Source organism: Glycine soja, chromosome 1 (genome assembly GCF_004193775.1).
Source record: "Glycine soja cultivar W05 chromosome 1, ASM419377v2, whole genome shotgun sequence".
NCBI classification, from domain to species: Eukaryota; Viridiplantae; Streptophyta; class Magnoliopsida; order Fabales; family Fabaceae; genus Glycine; species Glycine soja.
The window spans coordinates 6773799-6793069 of NC_041002.1; the positions used below are offsets into that span (position 1 = coordinate 6773799).

A 19271-nucleotide genomic window follows, 5' to 3' on the forward strand; every position below is an offset into this window, starting at 1 on the left:
AGGAAGATGTAAAAGACATGACACATCATCAAGAGTGATGGTCATCTCTCCAACTAAAAGGTGGAAGGAGGAGGTCTCATTGTGTTGCGCCTTATACAGGCCCTTCAACCTTGACCTATCCACGTACCCCTTCATTGTCGCTTGGGTAGGGTAGTCAATAACATTGCCACCATGGCTAACCAGCTTCAGCTCATCTCTAGGCTAACCAATCGATACATGCCCAGCTACGTGGTCCTTATAAGATCGAAGCAAAGTCAAATTGATAGGGCCTCCTCCAAATGGTGGGTTGATGATACAATCAGCAGGCAGTATCTCTAGTTGTGGCTATGGCTATGCCTCTGCCTCTGGATGTGCCTTAGGCTCTGTTGCATGTAGTTGTTCATGCCAAGCCAATTTTGCATCATGACATGCTGATGCAATCACAAGTCACCTTTGTGCCTCAGCATCTAAGGCATAGGCAATACGCTTCGTGCGAGCCAAAAAAAAGCATAAAAATTAAAATTAGAAGCATACAACATTAATTAAACAATAAATTGAATAAATTAAAAGCATAAAAAAAATGAACACAACAAAAGTACGATTCCATTGTGTTTTGTACAATTACACAATAGAATCATATTTTCATTATGGTTTTTGAAAAATATCACAATGGAAATACGATTTCATTGTGTTACTAGGAAAATAACAACAAAATCGTACTTTTATTATATATTTTTTCAAAACAAAAAACAAATCACAAAGGAAGCACGTTTTTGTTGTGTCACTGAACCTAGAACACAACATACTCGTACTTATGTTGTGGTGTTTTTTAAAAAAAAACACAATAAAAATACGATTCCATTGTAATCCTCAACCTAGAACATAACAAAATCATATTTTTCCTTGTATATAAAAAAGTGGGAAAAAAAATTGTAGGGGTGCTTACCTTTTGGGCCAGGGATGAAGAGAACTAGAGGGAAAGTGAGGGGGGGAAGAGACACGAGAGGGAAAAGGGTGGTGAAGAATGGGTAGAGGGAAGGGGAAGAGATGAGGGGTGGAAAAAATGTATACAAGGAACATTTTATCTATTCCCACTACTTTTCAAAGTGATAGTAGGAATATCAATCCCCTTTTGAAATTGACCTCTTTTGGGTATTGTTCTTGTTGAATGTAATGATCCGAGCATATGTATATTGTTTACGGCGACCATTTTGATTTTGCACCCTGGGAGTGGCTACTTTGATTTTGAAGTTCCTTTTCTATTTTGCTAACAGGTTTATAAAATCAAAGTTGAAATTAAAAACTCAAAACTAAAACTGATTTGCCGCAGTGATGCTTCTAGCAACCGGAAGCTTTGACATCTGACATAAGATATTAGCCCTATTTAAATAAAGCTTTAAATAAACACTTATGAGAAAGAAAATAAATTAAATTTATCATTCAAATTAGAATTAACTTATACATAAGTTGAGCCAAAAAAACAAAACTTATGCACAAGTTAAAATTAACTTATGCACAAGCTAAAATCAATTTTTAGATAAGTTAAATTAGAAAATTTCTATAAAAATTCAAGTGCATAAATTGATTTGAAGTTATGAGAGAAACTTAATTTATTTTAAGATGAGAGGACCTGCTTGGTTAAAATTTTATCAAAATAGGGAGCAGAAAACAATATATTGGGAAACTCAATCAGTTACTGTGACCTAAAACTTTGTACATGGGTTCCCACTTCCCACTTAGCCTACCTCCAAAACTTTGAGGGGCATCAACTCAACCTCAAGAGGTGAGTTAAGGGTTGTTGAAGTTGAACAAGTACCTTTGGGCTCACAAATCAAAGAATGAACAATTCCCATCAATATAATCTGAAAATAGTTTTGTCTAATTAATACCCAAATTGGTCACAACTTTCTGCTATAAACCATGCTAGATGATGATTTTGTCTCAAAAGCTCTCTCCTCCTGATCAGCACTGAAGAGCAGATTAGTCCAATTTGTGGACCTCTGAACAATCCTGGTGGGAACCCTGTCACTATCCTCCCCACCAGAGGCCTCATATCCATCACTAGTTGACCTTGACAGAGGGATTCCCTTCAGGTTCGCAGTGGCGGCAGCAGAAAGACCAGCAAGCCTTCTTGCTTCTTCGGCTTCGGTCGTAGACACACGAAACGGGTGAATGTCAGGCGAGTCTAAACTGCTTTCAGGAGAGGAAGCAACAATCCCAGCTGAGCTTGACACTGCTTGACTTGGTTGAAATGCACTTCGTGCTTCGAGCTGGAGAAGCGCAAAACTAGATGTTCCACTGAAAATTTTGTCAGTGTTGCTGGCAGAAAATTTTGGCATGGCCTCCACAGGCAAGTCAGCAGGCAGGCGAATCCGTTTACCGGGCCGTCTTCTGTTGGTCTCGATCCTGGGGCTCATTCGCCGGCCACTGCTGCCTGAGTTGTGGTCTGGATCCAGCCTGAATGGTTCGTTATTATGTCTTGTCACAGGCTGAAGAATCTTCGATTTTTTTCTTGCTTCTGCAGCAGCCTTGGAAACCTCTTCTGCATTCAACCGCGCCAGGGTCCATGGACTGATTTTGACTGCTCCGGTATTCTTTTTCTTAACCGGCTCATCTCTCATTGTCTTCTTTCCCAGCGAGCTTACAGAAGCTGTTTCTGGGGGCACTACATCAAACTGCATAATGCAAATTGCAAACCATCACACAACATCCAGAAAGCTTAGATATATTTCTGAAGTCAATACATCACAGTCTTCAAGATACTATTTTTTATAGAATCATAAAACATCTAAGAAACTTACAGCTACACATCTTTATCATAGCCACATTTAATTAGAATGTCATTGTGAATTATGTTTTATTTAGTAAAATTTTCAGTAACTAAGTCATTCATTCAAATGATATTGTACCAGAGATACACATAAAAAATCCATGCAAATGTACTAGTGCTACAAATGGAAAATCGCATGAGAAGGAATTTCAGGCAGAGGTCCTATCATAAAATACAGAAACAAAACATTAACAAATAGCAGAACTGAAATGAAAATGTTACCTGATCTTCAAGGAACAGACGTGGGGGTGTGCACCATGCTCCACGATGGAATGTAGTAAAAGAGCTTGCACTGCTCATTCCAGTAAGGGAGCTAACAGGAGACATTTGGGGACTCTGCTGACCTCCAATACCTTGCTGCTCCTGCTCCCTCAAAGCTATGATGTAATCATATGTGGTGATTCCCTGAGTAGTCACACCACAATAATCATAATATTTAGTATTAAACAACTTCATTGTTATAAAATGAGATGAATTTGTCTCTGGGAAGCAAGGGGGCATATTTTGGTACAACTATCAAACTATATTTCCTATATGCTTTTGAATTTCTTTTTATGCCAGAGAGAAATTAGAGAGAAGAGAAAATAAATAAGTTGCCACTTGTATGCATGATTATATAAGATGCTTTTACAAGATGGAAGTAGGTTTTCTAGTGCCAAACAGTTGCCAAGCTTACCTTTTTAATGAGAAGAATATGAAAGAAAAACAGCTGAGCAAGGGGTAAGGTAGCAATCATAGCCAAAATGGTGCAAACTGCCTGTGAAAAGAAGAGGTTCATCACGCATAGCATTAAAGGAACAAGGGAAAGAAAGAAGTCAAAGAAGAAGTATAAATATTCAGTGTGCATAAGATGCATAGAAAACCAATTAAGCAATACACTAACCACCACATAATATATACCAAGAATGTAAGCAGAATACTCACCACCACAATAACGAAGGGAACCAGAGAGAAACTGCTCCCTAATTTGGAGGAGATATCCACAGAAAATTTCTTCTTCTCAACAAAACAGCAGATAAGCACAAGTATCCCAGTCAACCACTGAAGAATAAGCTGCAATCCCAAGCCCAAGGTGCACAAACCATGCACATACCTGTCAATAGTTAATAAATGAAAATGACTAGGAAATTAAAAATGCTTACTCTGGGGTTTTCTTCAGGTTTTGGCATGCTGCTTCCAACAAGTTGGGTTTTAGGATGGTTCAACTTTTGAGACTTGCTAGGAAGAATATCAAGTATTTTACAAGGAAACTAGGGAAATAAAATATATAAGCAAGCCTCTACTAAACCAAGCCATAAGTTCTCCAGAAGTCTAATACCATAGCTTACTAAGCTCTCATTTCCTAATCCAGTTCCAGTAGGATGGGAAACTAAAGTAGCCTCACAAAGGAATGAAGGAATAGTATTTTGAGAATAGAAGATTTCAGAAAGATGATCAGGAGAAGAATCATGTTTGAATTGTAGGGTATGGTTTTATACATAGTTGCAGATTTTAGAAAATGATGATGCAATGTTTGGACATGTGAATTATAAACAAAGCATAGGTGGAAAATCTTGCTTACCAAGAGGAGAGCAGCAACCATAAGGGTGAAAAATTTTCTGTAGTTCCTTTTCCCAATACAGTTGTTCAGCCACTACAAAACCATGGAAGCAACAGTCTTTCAGAGATATATCAACTGATAAGCAAAGAAAAGAGAATTCAAATTATCATACCCTGCAATGATGATCAAAGCGATCAACACACTTGTCACAAACTCTACAGTGCTTGCTATACTTGAAGACCTGAAACAACAGTATTCCCCAATGATTCAAATTTTTTTATTAACAAAATTGACAGAATGAAAACTCCAAGCATTGTTGTAATGCTAAAAATATATGCATTTCAAGATGAGCACTTGTAAAATAGAACTGATGACATTATGAAGTATTAGATCAAGGAATGCACATATGGTATATCTGAATTTCGCTTGGAGGATTGTTACCATAAAAATAGATCAAGAAATGCACGTGTTCACCCCCACTGATAACATATTACAGAATGTATTGTTACAATAGACTTGGAGGAACAAAGGTTTAGTCAAAATGCTTCTGCTCACCTCAACTTCACACAAACTGCAATAGAACATGCCATCTTCACTTGCTTGTTGTTCAGAAGATTCGTTACTTGAACTTGAGCAACCACAGATATAAGCACAAGGAGAGCAAACCAATAGAAGACAGGACGAAGAAGGTGATGATGCATTTTTCTTCTCAGTAAAAATAGAAGCATCTTTAAAACTTGCTTCAGTTCCCAATTCTTCCTTATCAGCCGATTTTGGTCCAACAGTTGAAGCATTTCCATCATGCATCGACGAAGTTGATTCCCCTCCTAGTTTAGAATTCTTGAGTCCATCAAGCTTTTTGCTATCTGGAATTTTAAGATATTTTTTGGACTTGAAAACCCCAGGATCTGCAGGATCAGATGCTGCGCACCAAATGTACAGTCCAAAGACACAAGTAATCTGGAAAGAGGAGAAGTATTAGTATTAGTACAACATGATAATGTCCTTTGTGTAGTTTAAGACAAATACACAGATAGTTCCCATCTTTATAAGTGTATACAATTGGTATCAAAATAACCATTTGTCACTCAATATTGGTAAAGTGTATTGCAACTTGCAAGCACATTCAAAGCCAGAAATATTCACCCACACAGAGTGATGCAAGGCAGTAGCAAGCTAGCAGCCCTAAAAAGGTCATAGTCATACAAAGGTCTAACAAAAATTGCAAACAGCAAGACAAAATATTAGAGAGCTGAACATAGGTTGCAAAAGCATATCAGCCTAGAAAAATTTATCCAGAATATAGATAATCAAGCATATTGTATTTATTGGATAGCGGGTATATATTGCTACCCACACATTTAATATTCCATTGGCTCTACGATTAAAGACTAACAATATACAAGTCAAGGATTGTTGTGAGTTCAGTTCATAAACCCAAGAATTTGTTCATTCTCCACTAGTGGATAGTTAAAGTAGTTTTTGGGTTCAAAATCTAAGATTGTGAATCTACAAATACAACAACAACCATTGCCAAGCATTTCTTTACTAGGTGAGGTTGGATACATGGATCAAATCAAACTACACCATAATATGATGCCATAAATAATAATTACAAATAGTGTGCAGAAACCAGAAGTTTACTAATCAACTTGCCAAATTATTCCTTCTTAACTAAGTGTTTGATGCAGATTACCCAACCCAATTCAAACATTATTGCAGCTTATGGTCCCATGGCTCATTGAGGAAAACAATTCATTTTACCAAGAACCTCTATAATGAAATCTTATAAGTTTCCCTAAAAGTCTCATTGAACTTAGTGATTACATAAATGCAAATTCCAAACTCTCAAGAGAGCACCTAAACCATTATCTGCAATGATCTCCAAACAAAACCACCATCAAGTTGCAACTGTTAGTGCTATGCTATGTTTAAACAGCCATACAAAACAGCTAATTTTTATAGTGCCCACATTTTCCATAATCTAGTATTAATAGTATAAAGTTGGCGTATTGCTCTAATTCCACATTTTTCTTAAAATCTTAAAACTGAAAGGTTCATGACGATGCTAATGATTCAGTTGGCATAATGACCAGCAGACAGAGCTATCTCTGTCATCCATGGATGTCATCGAAAAGCATACATAATAATTCCAACTTCCACATCTGCTTAAATGTCACCCATATTCAGACACTCACTGGCTGTACCTTTAAGCAGAATGTTGAAGCCATTGAAAAATTCAGAGTCACTCTCTTTAAGTAGCACATTCAAGGTATCTTCCATGAATGCGTCCCAGTTTTGACAAAGGAGGGTGGTGGTTGCCAGAATTATCAAGAAGGCCAAAAAAGGAATATGATAAGGACAATTCAGTGCCATCTTGGACTTCAAAAAATTAAATTTGTTTGAATTTTTAGAATAATTTCCTAACACATATTCATGTGCCTGGTTTGTCAACAGCAACAATATCTAAGCCAGCACAGTTTAAAGCCTTGGTTTCTAGATTACATATCTTCACAAGGCTGTCTCTCAAAATATTATTAAAAAAGGGATTTAATAAACTGGAAGAGGATAATTTAATTAAGGAGACATAACAAGCAGCCAATACATAATAGTTCCAAATACCACATCTGCAGACACAGAAAGTCAACTAAGTGGCAAATTGTCACCCATATTTAGACACTGACTGGTTGTACATTTAAGCAGAATGTTGAAGCCATTGCAAAATTCAATGTCACCCTCTTTATAAGTAGCTCATTCAAGGTACCTTCCATGAACATGTTCCAGATTCAACAATATCAACCTCCCTCCAAAGAGAGTGATGGTTGCCAGAATTATCAAGAAGGCCATAAAAGGATTCTGACAAGGGCAATTCAGTGCTATCTTGAACTTCAAAAACTTAAACTTGTTTGAATTATGAAAATAATTTCCTAGCTCATATGCATTTGCCTAATTTGACAAAAGCAACAAATATGAAAGCCAACACAGTTAAAAAGCCTTGATTTCTTGTTTATATATCTTCACAAGGCTATCTCTCAAAACATTATTAAAAAAAGCAATTAATAATTGAGAAGAGGATAATTTAATTAAGGAGGGCATATTAAGCAGCCAAATGGGCTACTCATAAGCTATCCAGAGACAGCTCCATACAACATTAAATTGAACACCATCTAAATGCTAACCCCAAAATAAATAAATAAATTTTTAAAAAATAGGAAAGGAAAAGGAACCCAGATTGGACATAAAGATTAGAGACGCATGAAACCAAAACCTTGAATCAGAAAACAACAATCACAGATCTCATCACACCTTCCACCAGCCCACATAAAATCAGTAAAATGAGCATAAAGTAGGTAAAGGTTCAAGATTGGGTTACCAGGGGTGTGTAGAGGCCCATTACAACATACTGATACATCTTCTTTCCAACAAAAGGAGCAAAGAACACATAGAAGGCAAACCCCAGAGCCATAAACACAGCAATAGCCACCACCTTCACACACAAAGAAAAATTATCAAAATGACAAACCCCCCACAAAAACAACAGTAACAAATCCTAAAAAAAAAATCAAAACTTTACACCCACCTGGAGAGGATGATAAGGTAGCTGCCACCCATTCTTCCTCATCTTTCAGTATGAATAAAAACCCAAACTCTGAAGGAGAAGTACAAAAGCACAAAAAACCACACACACAAATGCAGACAGCACCAACCAGAAAGAGAACTGTAGAGGACTGTTATCCTTCCACTTTCTTTCACCACTTTTCCCTTAAGTTCTTTTCAAGGGAAGAAGGGATGAAGAAAAACCAAAGTTTTCACTCTGGGACCAGCAAAAAAAAAAAAAAAAAAAACCTAACTTGCAATGACATGTTGGTACAAAGAGCTGGCAGAAAGAGATGTAACAAAGAGAGAGACAGAGAGAAAGAGAATGGGTTAGTTTTTTTTTGTGTGTGTGAGAGTGTGTAGAGTGAGCAAAGGTTTGTCTGGTTCACTCAGAGACAAACCTTACCCAGGTCATGGAAGATGTAAAGAAATGGCCTTTCTTTCTGGATTTAGATGTTGGGGTGCTTGCAAAGCTTTTTACTTTTGCAGAGAGAAGAGAATAGATCTCTATGCTATGTAGTGTGGTGGGAGTGTGAGTCGAATTGAGTTTGTTTTGTGTTTGATTTTTTTTTCCTTTCTTTTCTTTGCTGTGAAATTTACCTCATTTCATGACCCACCCCTTTTACTTTTTTGGGGTCTTAGCATTAACCTCTGTGTTGTGCTGTGCTGTGCTGTGTGTTAGACTGTTAGCACCTTTTTCCATAGGCAAAATCATGTGTTACTCTCACAAGCCACTCACTGCAATAACAGTTGTTTGTTTGGTTCTGCTTTTGTTAATTGCCAACAAACAATCACTTAAAAGCTTGCTCAGGAAAAACGCATACAACGCATTCTCTCTCTTCACTCTCTCTTTCTCTCTCGTACTTCATCGTATATTTAATGAATAAATTTGTAGTAGTAATAAATTGTATAATAAGTGTACTATAAGAATATAATTAAATCCAGCATCAATGACCAACTCACTGTTTTGTGTTTGACCAGGTTTGGCTTTCTTTATTATTATTTTATTGCTGCAGTTCCTTATACTGTGCAATGATACTAGGAAATTACTATGTTGGAGTTTTGTTCATATAAGGTGGGGTAACCCTGTCTAATGTCCAGTGTATGTAAACAAGTTTAGTCAACAAAAATCATGGATAGGAAATTTATCAGAAAGTTGTACTCGGATCAGTTTGGTCAAAGTATATATATATATATATATATATCGAATAAAAATGATTAGATTCTGTTTAATTTTAAAAAAGTATCAACAAATTTATATCAAATTATTTTAATTAAATATATAATCATAAAATTAGATTATTTTAGTTGGAACCCAGCAATTAAACTAATAAAATTCAATTTTAATAGTTGTATTCAAGTTAAATTTGAAGATGTAAAAAAATTACTCAAGAATAAATGTGTACTTTTACATAATTAAAATTTATGTTTTATAAATATTTTGAATATAAATTATATTATAATTAAAATTTATAATAAATATTTTAAATGTATAAATTATTTTTTAAGATTATAAAAAATAATTTAATTATGACATAAGACTATTCTTAACTATTGATCTTCTTTGAAAAGAATATTGAAAATTAGTTTAAAGATAAAATGAGGGTAATTTAGAACGGTTGACAGAATATTTTTGGTTAAATGCAAGAGTAATTAGACTCGGTACTTCTATCCTACCTAATAGCATTAACTGCTCGATGCTTAGGAGGATTATTTTATGTGTTTAAAAAAGAGCAAATAGAAATAAATAAAAATGGAAAAGTGGTAATTATTGACTTATTGTTACTCATCTATTTCTTTTTCTTTTTTTACAATCTACGTATCTAGTTGATATAGACATATGTTGATAGAAAAATATCAAATTTCTTCTCTTTTTTTTAAAATAAGTTATGTGGTATCTCCAAATTATGCTACTAGTTAGTGTGTTTGATTTGATGTTAGATAATTCATTATGAATTCATAATTTATTTTAAATAAAGTTTCACGTTCAAAAATCTTTTAGAATTAATTTTGGATTCAATATTAAATTTAGGTTGAAATAACTTTGATAAAAAAAATTATATTAACTTTTATTCATAATTTGATTTTATAATAAAAATATTTCAACATAAATCACATCATGTCAAAATTAATTTTAATTAAAATTATTTTTATAAAATTATTTTTAAAAAAAATAATTTTATCAACGCTTATACAAAATATACACTTAAAATAAAATATATGTGTGATATAGATTATTTTGAATCACCATCAATCTTTGTTGGCTTCTATGTAAGTGGATTTACATCACTAGGTTTACTTAATTTTATGGCTAACTTATGTCTCACTTATGTTGACCTTGTTTGTAATCAACTTTTAACAAAATTTTACATACTCAACTTGGGTGTGATTGATCGATTCACTATCTTACAAATTATTAATTCGTTACGCATTCATGTAACTAGAAATATAATATTTTATTTAAATAAGTTTTTTTAAAAAATGTCTCTCAATTGACTAGTTTAACTAATTAGTTTAGTCTGCCCTGAATATAATGTGGATTAGACCATTAATATCCAACAAGTGACCTAACTCATCTTCTTTCTCATCCCTCAATAAGTAACAGCTTGTACTTTTTTCCTTTAATGTTTAACTTCTCTTTTCACTCCCTTTGATATTTATTGATGATTTCTTAATGCTCACCTTACTGGCCTTCATTTGGTTAAATAAAACCAAGTTATGGTGTATTTTTGTTGTTGTCTAGTTCTAAAATATTCTGAATATATGGAAACAAACACTGACACAGCGATTGAGTGGCTTAGATACCAAGCAATAAGTTTCTTAAATGAAAGGTTTGAAAATGCCATTACACTCAATTCAGTGTTTTATCAAAGAAAATAAATACATTACTTACGGAACAATTCAAACATTCTTATACAGACACTATATATTTTGTATTTTTGGTTGCTGCTACAAACTAGCTCTTTTATCTTTATGACAATAGCTAGCGTGCTTAAATTTCACATTTGAATACTTTTAACCTATACTTTGTCATCATAAAAAAACCTATATTTTTAAAAATTATCCTTTGATCATATTAATTATCTCGTTTCCAGTTTTTATAAACCTTGCAATTGCACCGTCAAAAAAAAAAATACCTTGCAATTGCATCATAACTTAAAAACGAACTAACCTATTAGGGCGGCCTACTACTGAAAAGATTGAGTAGTTTGCACAATCTCATGTTCTAACCTTATATTTACTACCATTGTGTACTAAAAAATAATCATTTAAAAGCAAAAAAAAAAATGTTCTTTTATATTTTTTATTTGAAAATACTAAAAACAACGACTAATATAAAACGGGATATATTATTTCTATCCTTTGAAAATTTTCCTAGAAAAGAAAATTCTAAATCACTCAAAACATTCAAGTCATATATGAAACACATTTTTCTTCCGTCGAATTATATCCAGTAATGATCAGTGTGATAGAATGTTTATCAAAAACATTATTTCATTAACCCACACAAGCATATTATATTTTAAGTTTATGCAAATCCTGTACTTTGACTATGCGTTTACTTAAACTAATATTTTTTTACTGCTACTTTAACGAATATTTTAATGGTTTTGTTAATTTCTTATAAAATAAATTGAAAAGGTTTTGTTAAAAAAACATTTATTATATTAGAATTATAATATCATTTATTTATTTTCTTACTTTTTTTCTTAAACGTTAACCTTAAATATTGATATCAAGAAAGCAAAAAAAAAAAAGAGTTTAATTTTAACATAGTTTGCGTTAAAGATTTATATATCGTTAATTATTTAGAAATTATTTTATATATTTTAAAATAATTATCATAAAAAAGCAATTATATAGAAATTCATTATTAGATGACAGACATTACACTATGGTCTATGGATGTACTGCAAACAATTAAATTAATAAAGTAATAGTACCTTTATTTTAAAAAATGGCATCTCATGCGAATAGTGAAGAGAATAACCGTGACTAAAGTAACTAATTATAATGGAAGAGCATTTGTTTCATTCCCTTGAAAGAGGCCGTATACTTCTATTTTTTTCTTAATCTTTTGATTTATAAAAAAAATAATTAATTCACAATTCGATAAAATAAATTAAAAAAATTTGATAAAAAAAAATTATTTTCATAAAAGATCATATCAAACTCGTCTATCATCTAAATGATTTAACTTTAACTTTAATAAATTAATTATTTACATTTAATTACTTATTATCCACTTTCCTTTTAAACACATTTTAAACTTAGCATTCAAATTTCAACATCACTTAACAAACACAAACTTCAATCAATCAATATGTCTTAAGTCTTACAAGTCTTAGACGAATCTCTATATATATATATAAAAAAGTTTAGAACCCAAATTTAAATTAATTTATAAAATTAACAAAATAATTCATGTTTAATTTGTTAGACTAATAACAGTCACGTGTTATAAATGAGATTTGATCTGAAATGAAGAAACATCCAAGGTCTTTAATCTAAAAGAAAAACAAATCACTCAAAATTACTCATTAGTCATTAAATTGAAACAATTCACCTCAATTGATCTACCATCAATATATATAGCATTCATTTCTCAAGAAAGACAATGACCGAAAGAAATAAAATTAGAAAACAGAATGCAAGGTGCAAACTACAAAGAGCATAGACAATGACTGAACAGAAGGGCACAAATGGTATTATAAAAATGTTACTACTATGTGTCTACACTAAACGAACATATTGATATTGATAACTGCGCAGTGACAGTGAGAATAGAGAGAGTAAACTCCGTCTTGCGAAACGTCGAAAGCAATTTGTCGTTTTCTTGTCAGACACTACCGCAACTTGAATTTTTTAAACTTTTTTCTCTTTTAATTTAGCAGATCGAGTCCATTGAATTTACATGGATGTCGTTTTGGGAAAAGCAAAGCCATTAATGTGCGTTTTGTGAATGTCCTCTTCGGTTTCGTCCCATCCACGAGTCCCAACTTTTTTTAAAATTACGTTGACCCGTGAGACACATTTGACCGTCGATTTTGCACCGCTGATTAATTAATGGACGGTCATGATTGATCGTAGTGTATCTGCACATAAGCACCGACTTCATACTAACTTTCACGTGCGGAAGTAATTAAGAACTCATGCTTAGCAATCAATAATCATTCATTATTCCTAATGCTATAGTTTAGAGCTTATAGATCATTATGTTACAGTACGCAACAAAGAGTTCAATTTTTAGGCTAATTTTTTAGTACATAATTAATTAAAATTTATTTTAGATATAAATTTTAAAATAAATACTACAAAAATTAATAATTTTATCATGCATATTTTTTTTATTATTTTATCATACGTATAATTTCATAATTAAATGTTGTTAAAAAAATTTATATTATCAATATATTTTAACTAAATTCGACAACAGATATGCTAACTAGAAAATGGAATTAGCATATGTAAATAAATAAATATATGATCTAGTTGCCTAATTCAACGCCGAACACTCTTAAATCATACACATGATATACACTTTATATGAGTATTTTGAGAGGATATTTTATACGAGTATTATTATATACGTGGATTTAGGACCGAGAGTCAATGGAGACAATTTATTTTAAAAATAAAAAATACTTTTTAGTATCATACATATGAAAATAAAAACATAAATATTAAAATTAAGTGTAATGAGCTGAAAAAAGAACGAAACATTCCGTTTAATACAACGTAAAGTACTCGATGAACTGAAAGAAGAACAAAACTTAAAGAAAAAACTTAGAAAATAAAAAAAATAAACATAAGATTTGACAATTGAAAAATTGGGAACAGTGAATACAAATTATAAAAATAGGAGATATAAAAGATAACAATAGTACTATATATATATTTGTATTTTCTCAAAAGTCAGGGGTGCTTGCACCCCTCATTTATACTTGGATCTGCCCGTGATTATATACTAAATGAATTTAATTATGATAATTTGGTTTTGTAATTTAGTAATACGATTCAGGTAGATATTTGTTTAGAAATAATTTACACTAAAACCATAAAGATATAAGATTATTTTAACTTAATTAATAATCTCACATTTAACTTTGAATCTTGAATATATAATTATACTAAATATTTAAAGAAAATGTTTAATTGGGAGAATACATGTGATCTTACTATAAAATAGAAATAATTTACAGTATAAAGTTTTATACGTATAAATAATTAGTTTTAATGGGATTTGTTAATATATATATATATATATATATATATATATATATATATATATATATCTTTAAAATCTAAATATGTTTTTTTCATAAATAAATTATTTAAATCCTGTACTTAAAATCAGCTTTATTTAACGAAAAAATTTTTTTTAAAAAAAATTACTTTAAATGAATTTGACTTAAAATAAAGAGCATTTATTCAAAAATGTAAACAAGCATATAACGTTACGTTACAAATTGATTACAAACGGCCTTTTGTTCGCATCCAAACAAACACGTAGAGTCGAAGTGTTGTATAAAGTTTTGAAGGAATATCACATTTGCAATACAACAAAAAAATAAGACATAAAAAGTTAAAAATTGAACATGTAAGCAAGGCAAATGGCATAAGTTGACTATCTTATGGCAGAACAATGTTTTAATAATCCAACTCACAAATCCTTGATTAACGCAAGATCTCAACCTGTTATGGATTTTCATTTACGCATTTTAATTATTTTATCATAAGCTTTGTTCTCTTCAAAACTTTTAGACAAAATATAATAATATTGGTTGAATTGTGGATACCTGCCACGCTGCCGCTACAAATTAATATTAATATATAAGACAAAAAAACATATTTGACCCGTGATTATTCTTCTTATTGGCCACCATTCCTATGTTTTCTCTTAGGCATGTGATTGATGTACGGATCTACATAGATCACGTTCCATGAATGACCCCAATAGGATTTTTACTTTAATTAAGACATACTCCTTCAGTGTAGATAGTAATAGTATACATCAAAGGCATACACGTGGAGCAAGGAAGGATTTTTTATTCACTGATATGTAGATATGACATGACTTTAAAATTTAGATAGTTTATGACAGGTTCAATATTGAAAAAACACAAAAACAGATAGAGAAGTAGATGATAAAAGGAGAATAGAGATAATGTAACAACTAAAGTTTTATTGCTAATAAAAAACAGTACAATAAAAATTGGTTTAGAAGTTCTATCTTACTCACTCAGAACACTACTAATTAATCCTTTTTATAGGAGTTGACAATATAATAGAATAATAAAAAATAATTACGACGACTAAAAATAATTACAATACAGGACATTGTCAATGAATAATCTAACATATTAACTAATATAGATTAGAAGACACATTAAAAGACATAATTGGATGTTCTACTGGACAGAAAACAAATTCCAACATAGAGGTCTAGACTAAATGTTATAGGTAGTGTCGTCTATTCACCTCTTTTAATGTTGTCCAATTTTCCTTTTTTCAACAATCTCCATCTTGATTCAATAACAACTCTTAATCTGATGTAAATCTGTTTATTTCTAGCAATCTACATTAAGTAGATCCAAATAATGCATCAACTTGCTTCGAAGAACAAACTTTGTGAACATATCGACTAAATTCCCCTTTGTATCAACTTTCTAAACTGCAATCCTATTCTCAATACGGATGAAGTGGCATTTGATGTCAATATGTTTAGTCTTCTCATGATGGACTTTATCCTTGGTTAAAAAAGTTGCACTTTGACACAAAAAATGATAGTTTTATCATGTGGAAACCCAAGATTGTTGATAAGACCTTTCAGCCATATACCGTTCTTTGTTGCTTTTGCCAAAGCCATATACTATGCTTTTGTAATGGACAAGGCTGGTGTGGGTTAAAGTGTTTCCTTCCAAGTGACAAGAGAATTGCCAATTGTGAATGCATACCTTGTCACAAATCATATTGCATCTAAATCTACAACGTAGTCAGAATTTGAATATCCACCAAGGACACAAGATGTGTCACCTTGATAGACCAGTTCAATATTAGTTGTACCCTTAAGGTACCTGAATATATGTTTCCCAGATTGTCAATGTTCTTTCCCAAATTTACCCATATATCTACTCACCACATTGACTACTTGTGTTAGGTCCGGTCTTGTGCACACCATTGCATACATGAGACTACCTACAACACTTGCATAAGGAACACAAGACATGTATTCCCTTTCCGATTCTAACTGAGTGACATTGAGTTCAGTGAGGTGAATGGATGTTGTCAAAGGAGTACAAATTGGTTTTGTGGATGTCATCCCAAAATGATTTAGCACTTTTTGAATGTATTCCTTCTAACATAAGAAACACTTATTCTGGGCCCGATCCCTCTTGATCTCCATGTCCAAAATCTTTTTTGCAGCTCCCATATCTTTCATCACAAATTCACTATTAAGTAGGAACTTTAGATTATGAATTTTAGACTTATCTTGAGATGTTATGAGCATGTCATCCACATAGAGTAGCAGATAAATATGGGAACCATCTTCCACCTTAATATGATAGACATATGAATCATAGGGACTTTTGTTGTACCCATAAGAGACAATTTCTTGTACCATTGCCTTAGAGATTGCTTCAGCCTATAAAGAGACCTCTTCAACCTACTAACAAAATTTTTCTTCCCTTGTGCCTCAAAATCTTCAAGTTGTTGCATGAGAATGTCTTCCTCCAATCTTCTATGGAGAAAGACTATTTTGACATCAGGTTGCTCTAACTTCATGTCTAGAGTTGTTACAAGAGCCAGTAAAACACATATTGAAGTATGTCAAATTACTAGAGAGAAGATCTCATTGTAGTCCTTCTTTCTGACTATAGCCTTTCGCTAATAAATGTTCCTTATACTTGATGATTTTAATTTCTTCTTGAAGATCCACTTGCACCCCACCACTCGCCTGCCTTCAGATAATTCAATTAAATACCAAGTCTAGTTTTTCTTAAGGGATTCCATCTCTTCATTCATAACCATCATCCACTCTTCAAATTCAGAACATGAAATTGCTTCTCCATAAGTGGTTGGTTTGAATGAATCAATTTCTTCTACTACATATAGCGCATAAGACACTATATTATCAAAGACATATCTTTCAAGTGCTTTGATTTGTCTTTGAGACTTTCTGGGTGTTGTGGTTTTTGGCTACTTCGGATGGTTTTGACTCGTCCAGTGAGACCCCTCAACTGGTGCTAAATTTTGATGTTGAAGTTGCATTTGAAGATCCTTATTAGTCCCATCGGGTGCTTCAAACTGCTTTTGATCACTAAAATTTCTGATTGTGGGGCTCTCAAACTCCACGTGCTTAGTGACATCTTTAGACATGCCTGAATTTTCTTGAGATTTAGAATGCAGCATATAGACTTCATTAAAGATGACATATCTATTCAGAATGACCTTTCTTTCTAACGAAGACTAGATTCTGAATCCTTTAACTTCATCTCTATAGCATATAAAGACACCCTTCTTGGCTTTGGGCTCTAGCTTACCTTCACTTACGTGATGGTATGTTGAACATCCAAACACCTTCAACATTGAGTATTTGATAGGTTTGTTAGACCATACCTTAATAAGAGTCTTGAAATCTATGATAGTTGATGATATGAGATTCACGAGATAGCATGTTGTGTTCACTGCTTCATCCCAAAAACTCTTATTCAACCCTTAATTGGATAGCATGCATCTGGCCTTTTCCAACAAGGTCATGTTCATTCTTTCAACTACTTCATTTTGCTGCAGAGTATAGTGTATAGTACGTTGTCTTGCCATGCCTTCATTTTTACAAAATTTCAAATCATTTTCAATCCTAAGACACTTCATTGTCTTTCATGTTTGATTCTTCATAAGAATCGTCTAATGCTCAAAACATTTGAAAGCTTCAAATTTTTGTTTCATCATGAATACTCGTGTCATCTTAGATTAATTATCAATGATGGAGAGGAAGTACCTTGCCCCTCCTAGCAATGCAACTTTCGAAGGTCCCCCAACAATGAGAATGGACGTAGTCCAATGTGACCTTCGTAGTCTGCAAAACCTTTGGGAATTTCTTTCGATGTTGCTTCCTATAGACATAGTGCTCACAAAACTAAAGAGGTTCCACCTTGTGATTTCCAAGTAAGCCTCGCTTGCTCATAATTTCCAGTCCTTTTTCACTTATGTGGGCTAGACACAGATGTCACAACAAATTATCATTGGACGCATGGCTCCCAACTTGTGAAATAGTTAAGATAGAGCCTGTTATAGTGGACCCTAGAAGGATGTACAACTTTCCTTGCTTTGGTCCCCTGCATTACCATAAAGTTCCTTTTTCCTCTAATTTGCAAAGCTCCATTTTCAACCCAGGAAGAAAAACCTTTTAAATCCACGACACCCACAAAGACTAGATTTTTCTTAAGCTTTGGAACATGGAGAAAATCGTTTAAGGTTCTCACAATCCCATCATGCATTCTGATTTGTATAGAACCTATACCGAATGACTTACAAGAGGCATTGTTACCCATCAGAACATTACCATCAAACTTCTTCTCATATGATATAAACCAGCTTTTGTGTGTACGCATATGATAAGAACAACTGAGTCCAATACCCATTGTTCAAAATGTTGTTGTAATTGTTCACCAACTATCAGAACCAAATTGTTTTCAAATGACGAGTCATTCTAAACAATAACAACAACATAATCTTTCTTTGCTTTCTTTGGACAATCTTTCTTCTGATGACTAGGTTCTTTGCAGTAATTACAAATGTCCTTTGGATCAACTTTTCTCTTCTTGCTACCTTTGTCTTTATTCTTCTTTTGTCCTTTAGCAGAATCAGTTATTGATAATCTAAATGCAAAGGCTTTATCACCATTCCCAAATGCTTTCAGTCGAAGCTCTCTAAAATAGAGACCGAACATGACTTCTTCAAGTATAATAAAGTCTTTCCCAACACTAAGTGAACTTATAAAATTCTTATAGGAAGGAGGGAGAAAGTTTAACATAATCATTAACATATCTTCATCTTCTATCTTAACATCAATGTCATAGAGCTCCATCAAAATAAGATTTAACTCATCAAGATGTTCTTTCAGTGGTGTACCTTCTCTAATTCAGAGGCTAAATAGACATCGTTTCATAAGCAACTTATTGCAGATTGATTTTGTCACGAAAAGTTTCTCCAACTTAACCCATAAAACAAAAGTGATTTTCTCTTCAAAAACTTCATAAAGAACTTTATCACACAACAACAAGAGAATCAACGAGTTAGTCTTTTCATCTTGTAACTCAA

At 32.7% G+C, this 19271-nt stretch overlaps 1 protein-coding gene across 1 annotated transcript; it reads right to left on the reverse strand.

Moving 5' to 3' along the window:
• Positions 1-1588: 1588 nt before the first annotated feature.
• LOC114411671 (probable protein S-acyltransferase 22) lies at positions 1589-8762 on the reverse strand. Its single transcript, XM_028375323.1, has 9 exons — positions 7930-8762; positions 7723-7836; positions 4905-5309; positions 4522-4590; positions 4371-4442; positions 3734-3862; positions 3486-3566; positions 3032-3214; positions 1589-2654 (listed from the first exon to the last, which is right to left on the reverse strand). Exons 1-9 carry the CDS (start codon positions 7969-7971, stop codon positions 1878-1880), a joined length of 1872 nt encoding a protein of 623 aa, XP_028231124.1. The 5' UTR covers positions 7972-8762; the 3' UTR covers positions 1589-1877.
• Positions 8763-19271: the final 10509 nt, after the last annotated feature.

Coding starts and splice junctions, on each gene's coding strand:
- LOC114411671 (XM_028375323.1), bottom strand. CDS start 7,971: ATGAGGAAGAATGGGTGGCAGCTACCTTATCATCCTCTCCAG. Junction 3,863..4,370: donor TGGTTGCTGCTCTCCTCTTG/GTAAGCAAGATT, acceptor TTGGGATTGCAG/CTTATTCTTCAGTGGTTGAC. Junction 2,655..3,031: donor GTCTGTTCCTTGAAGATCAG/GTAACATTTTCA, acceptor TGCATTATGCAG/TTTGATGTAGTGCCCCCAGA.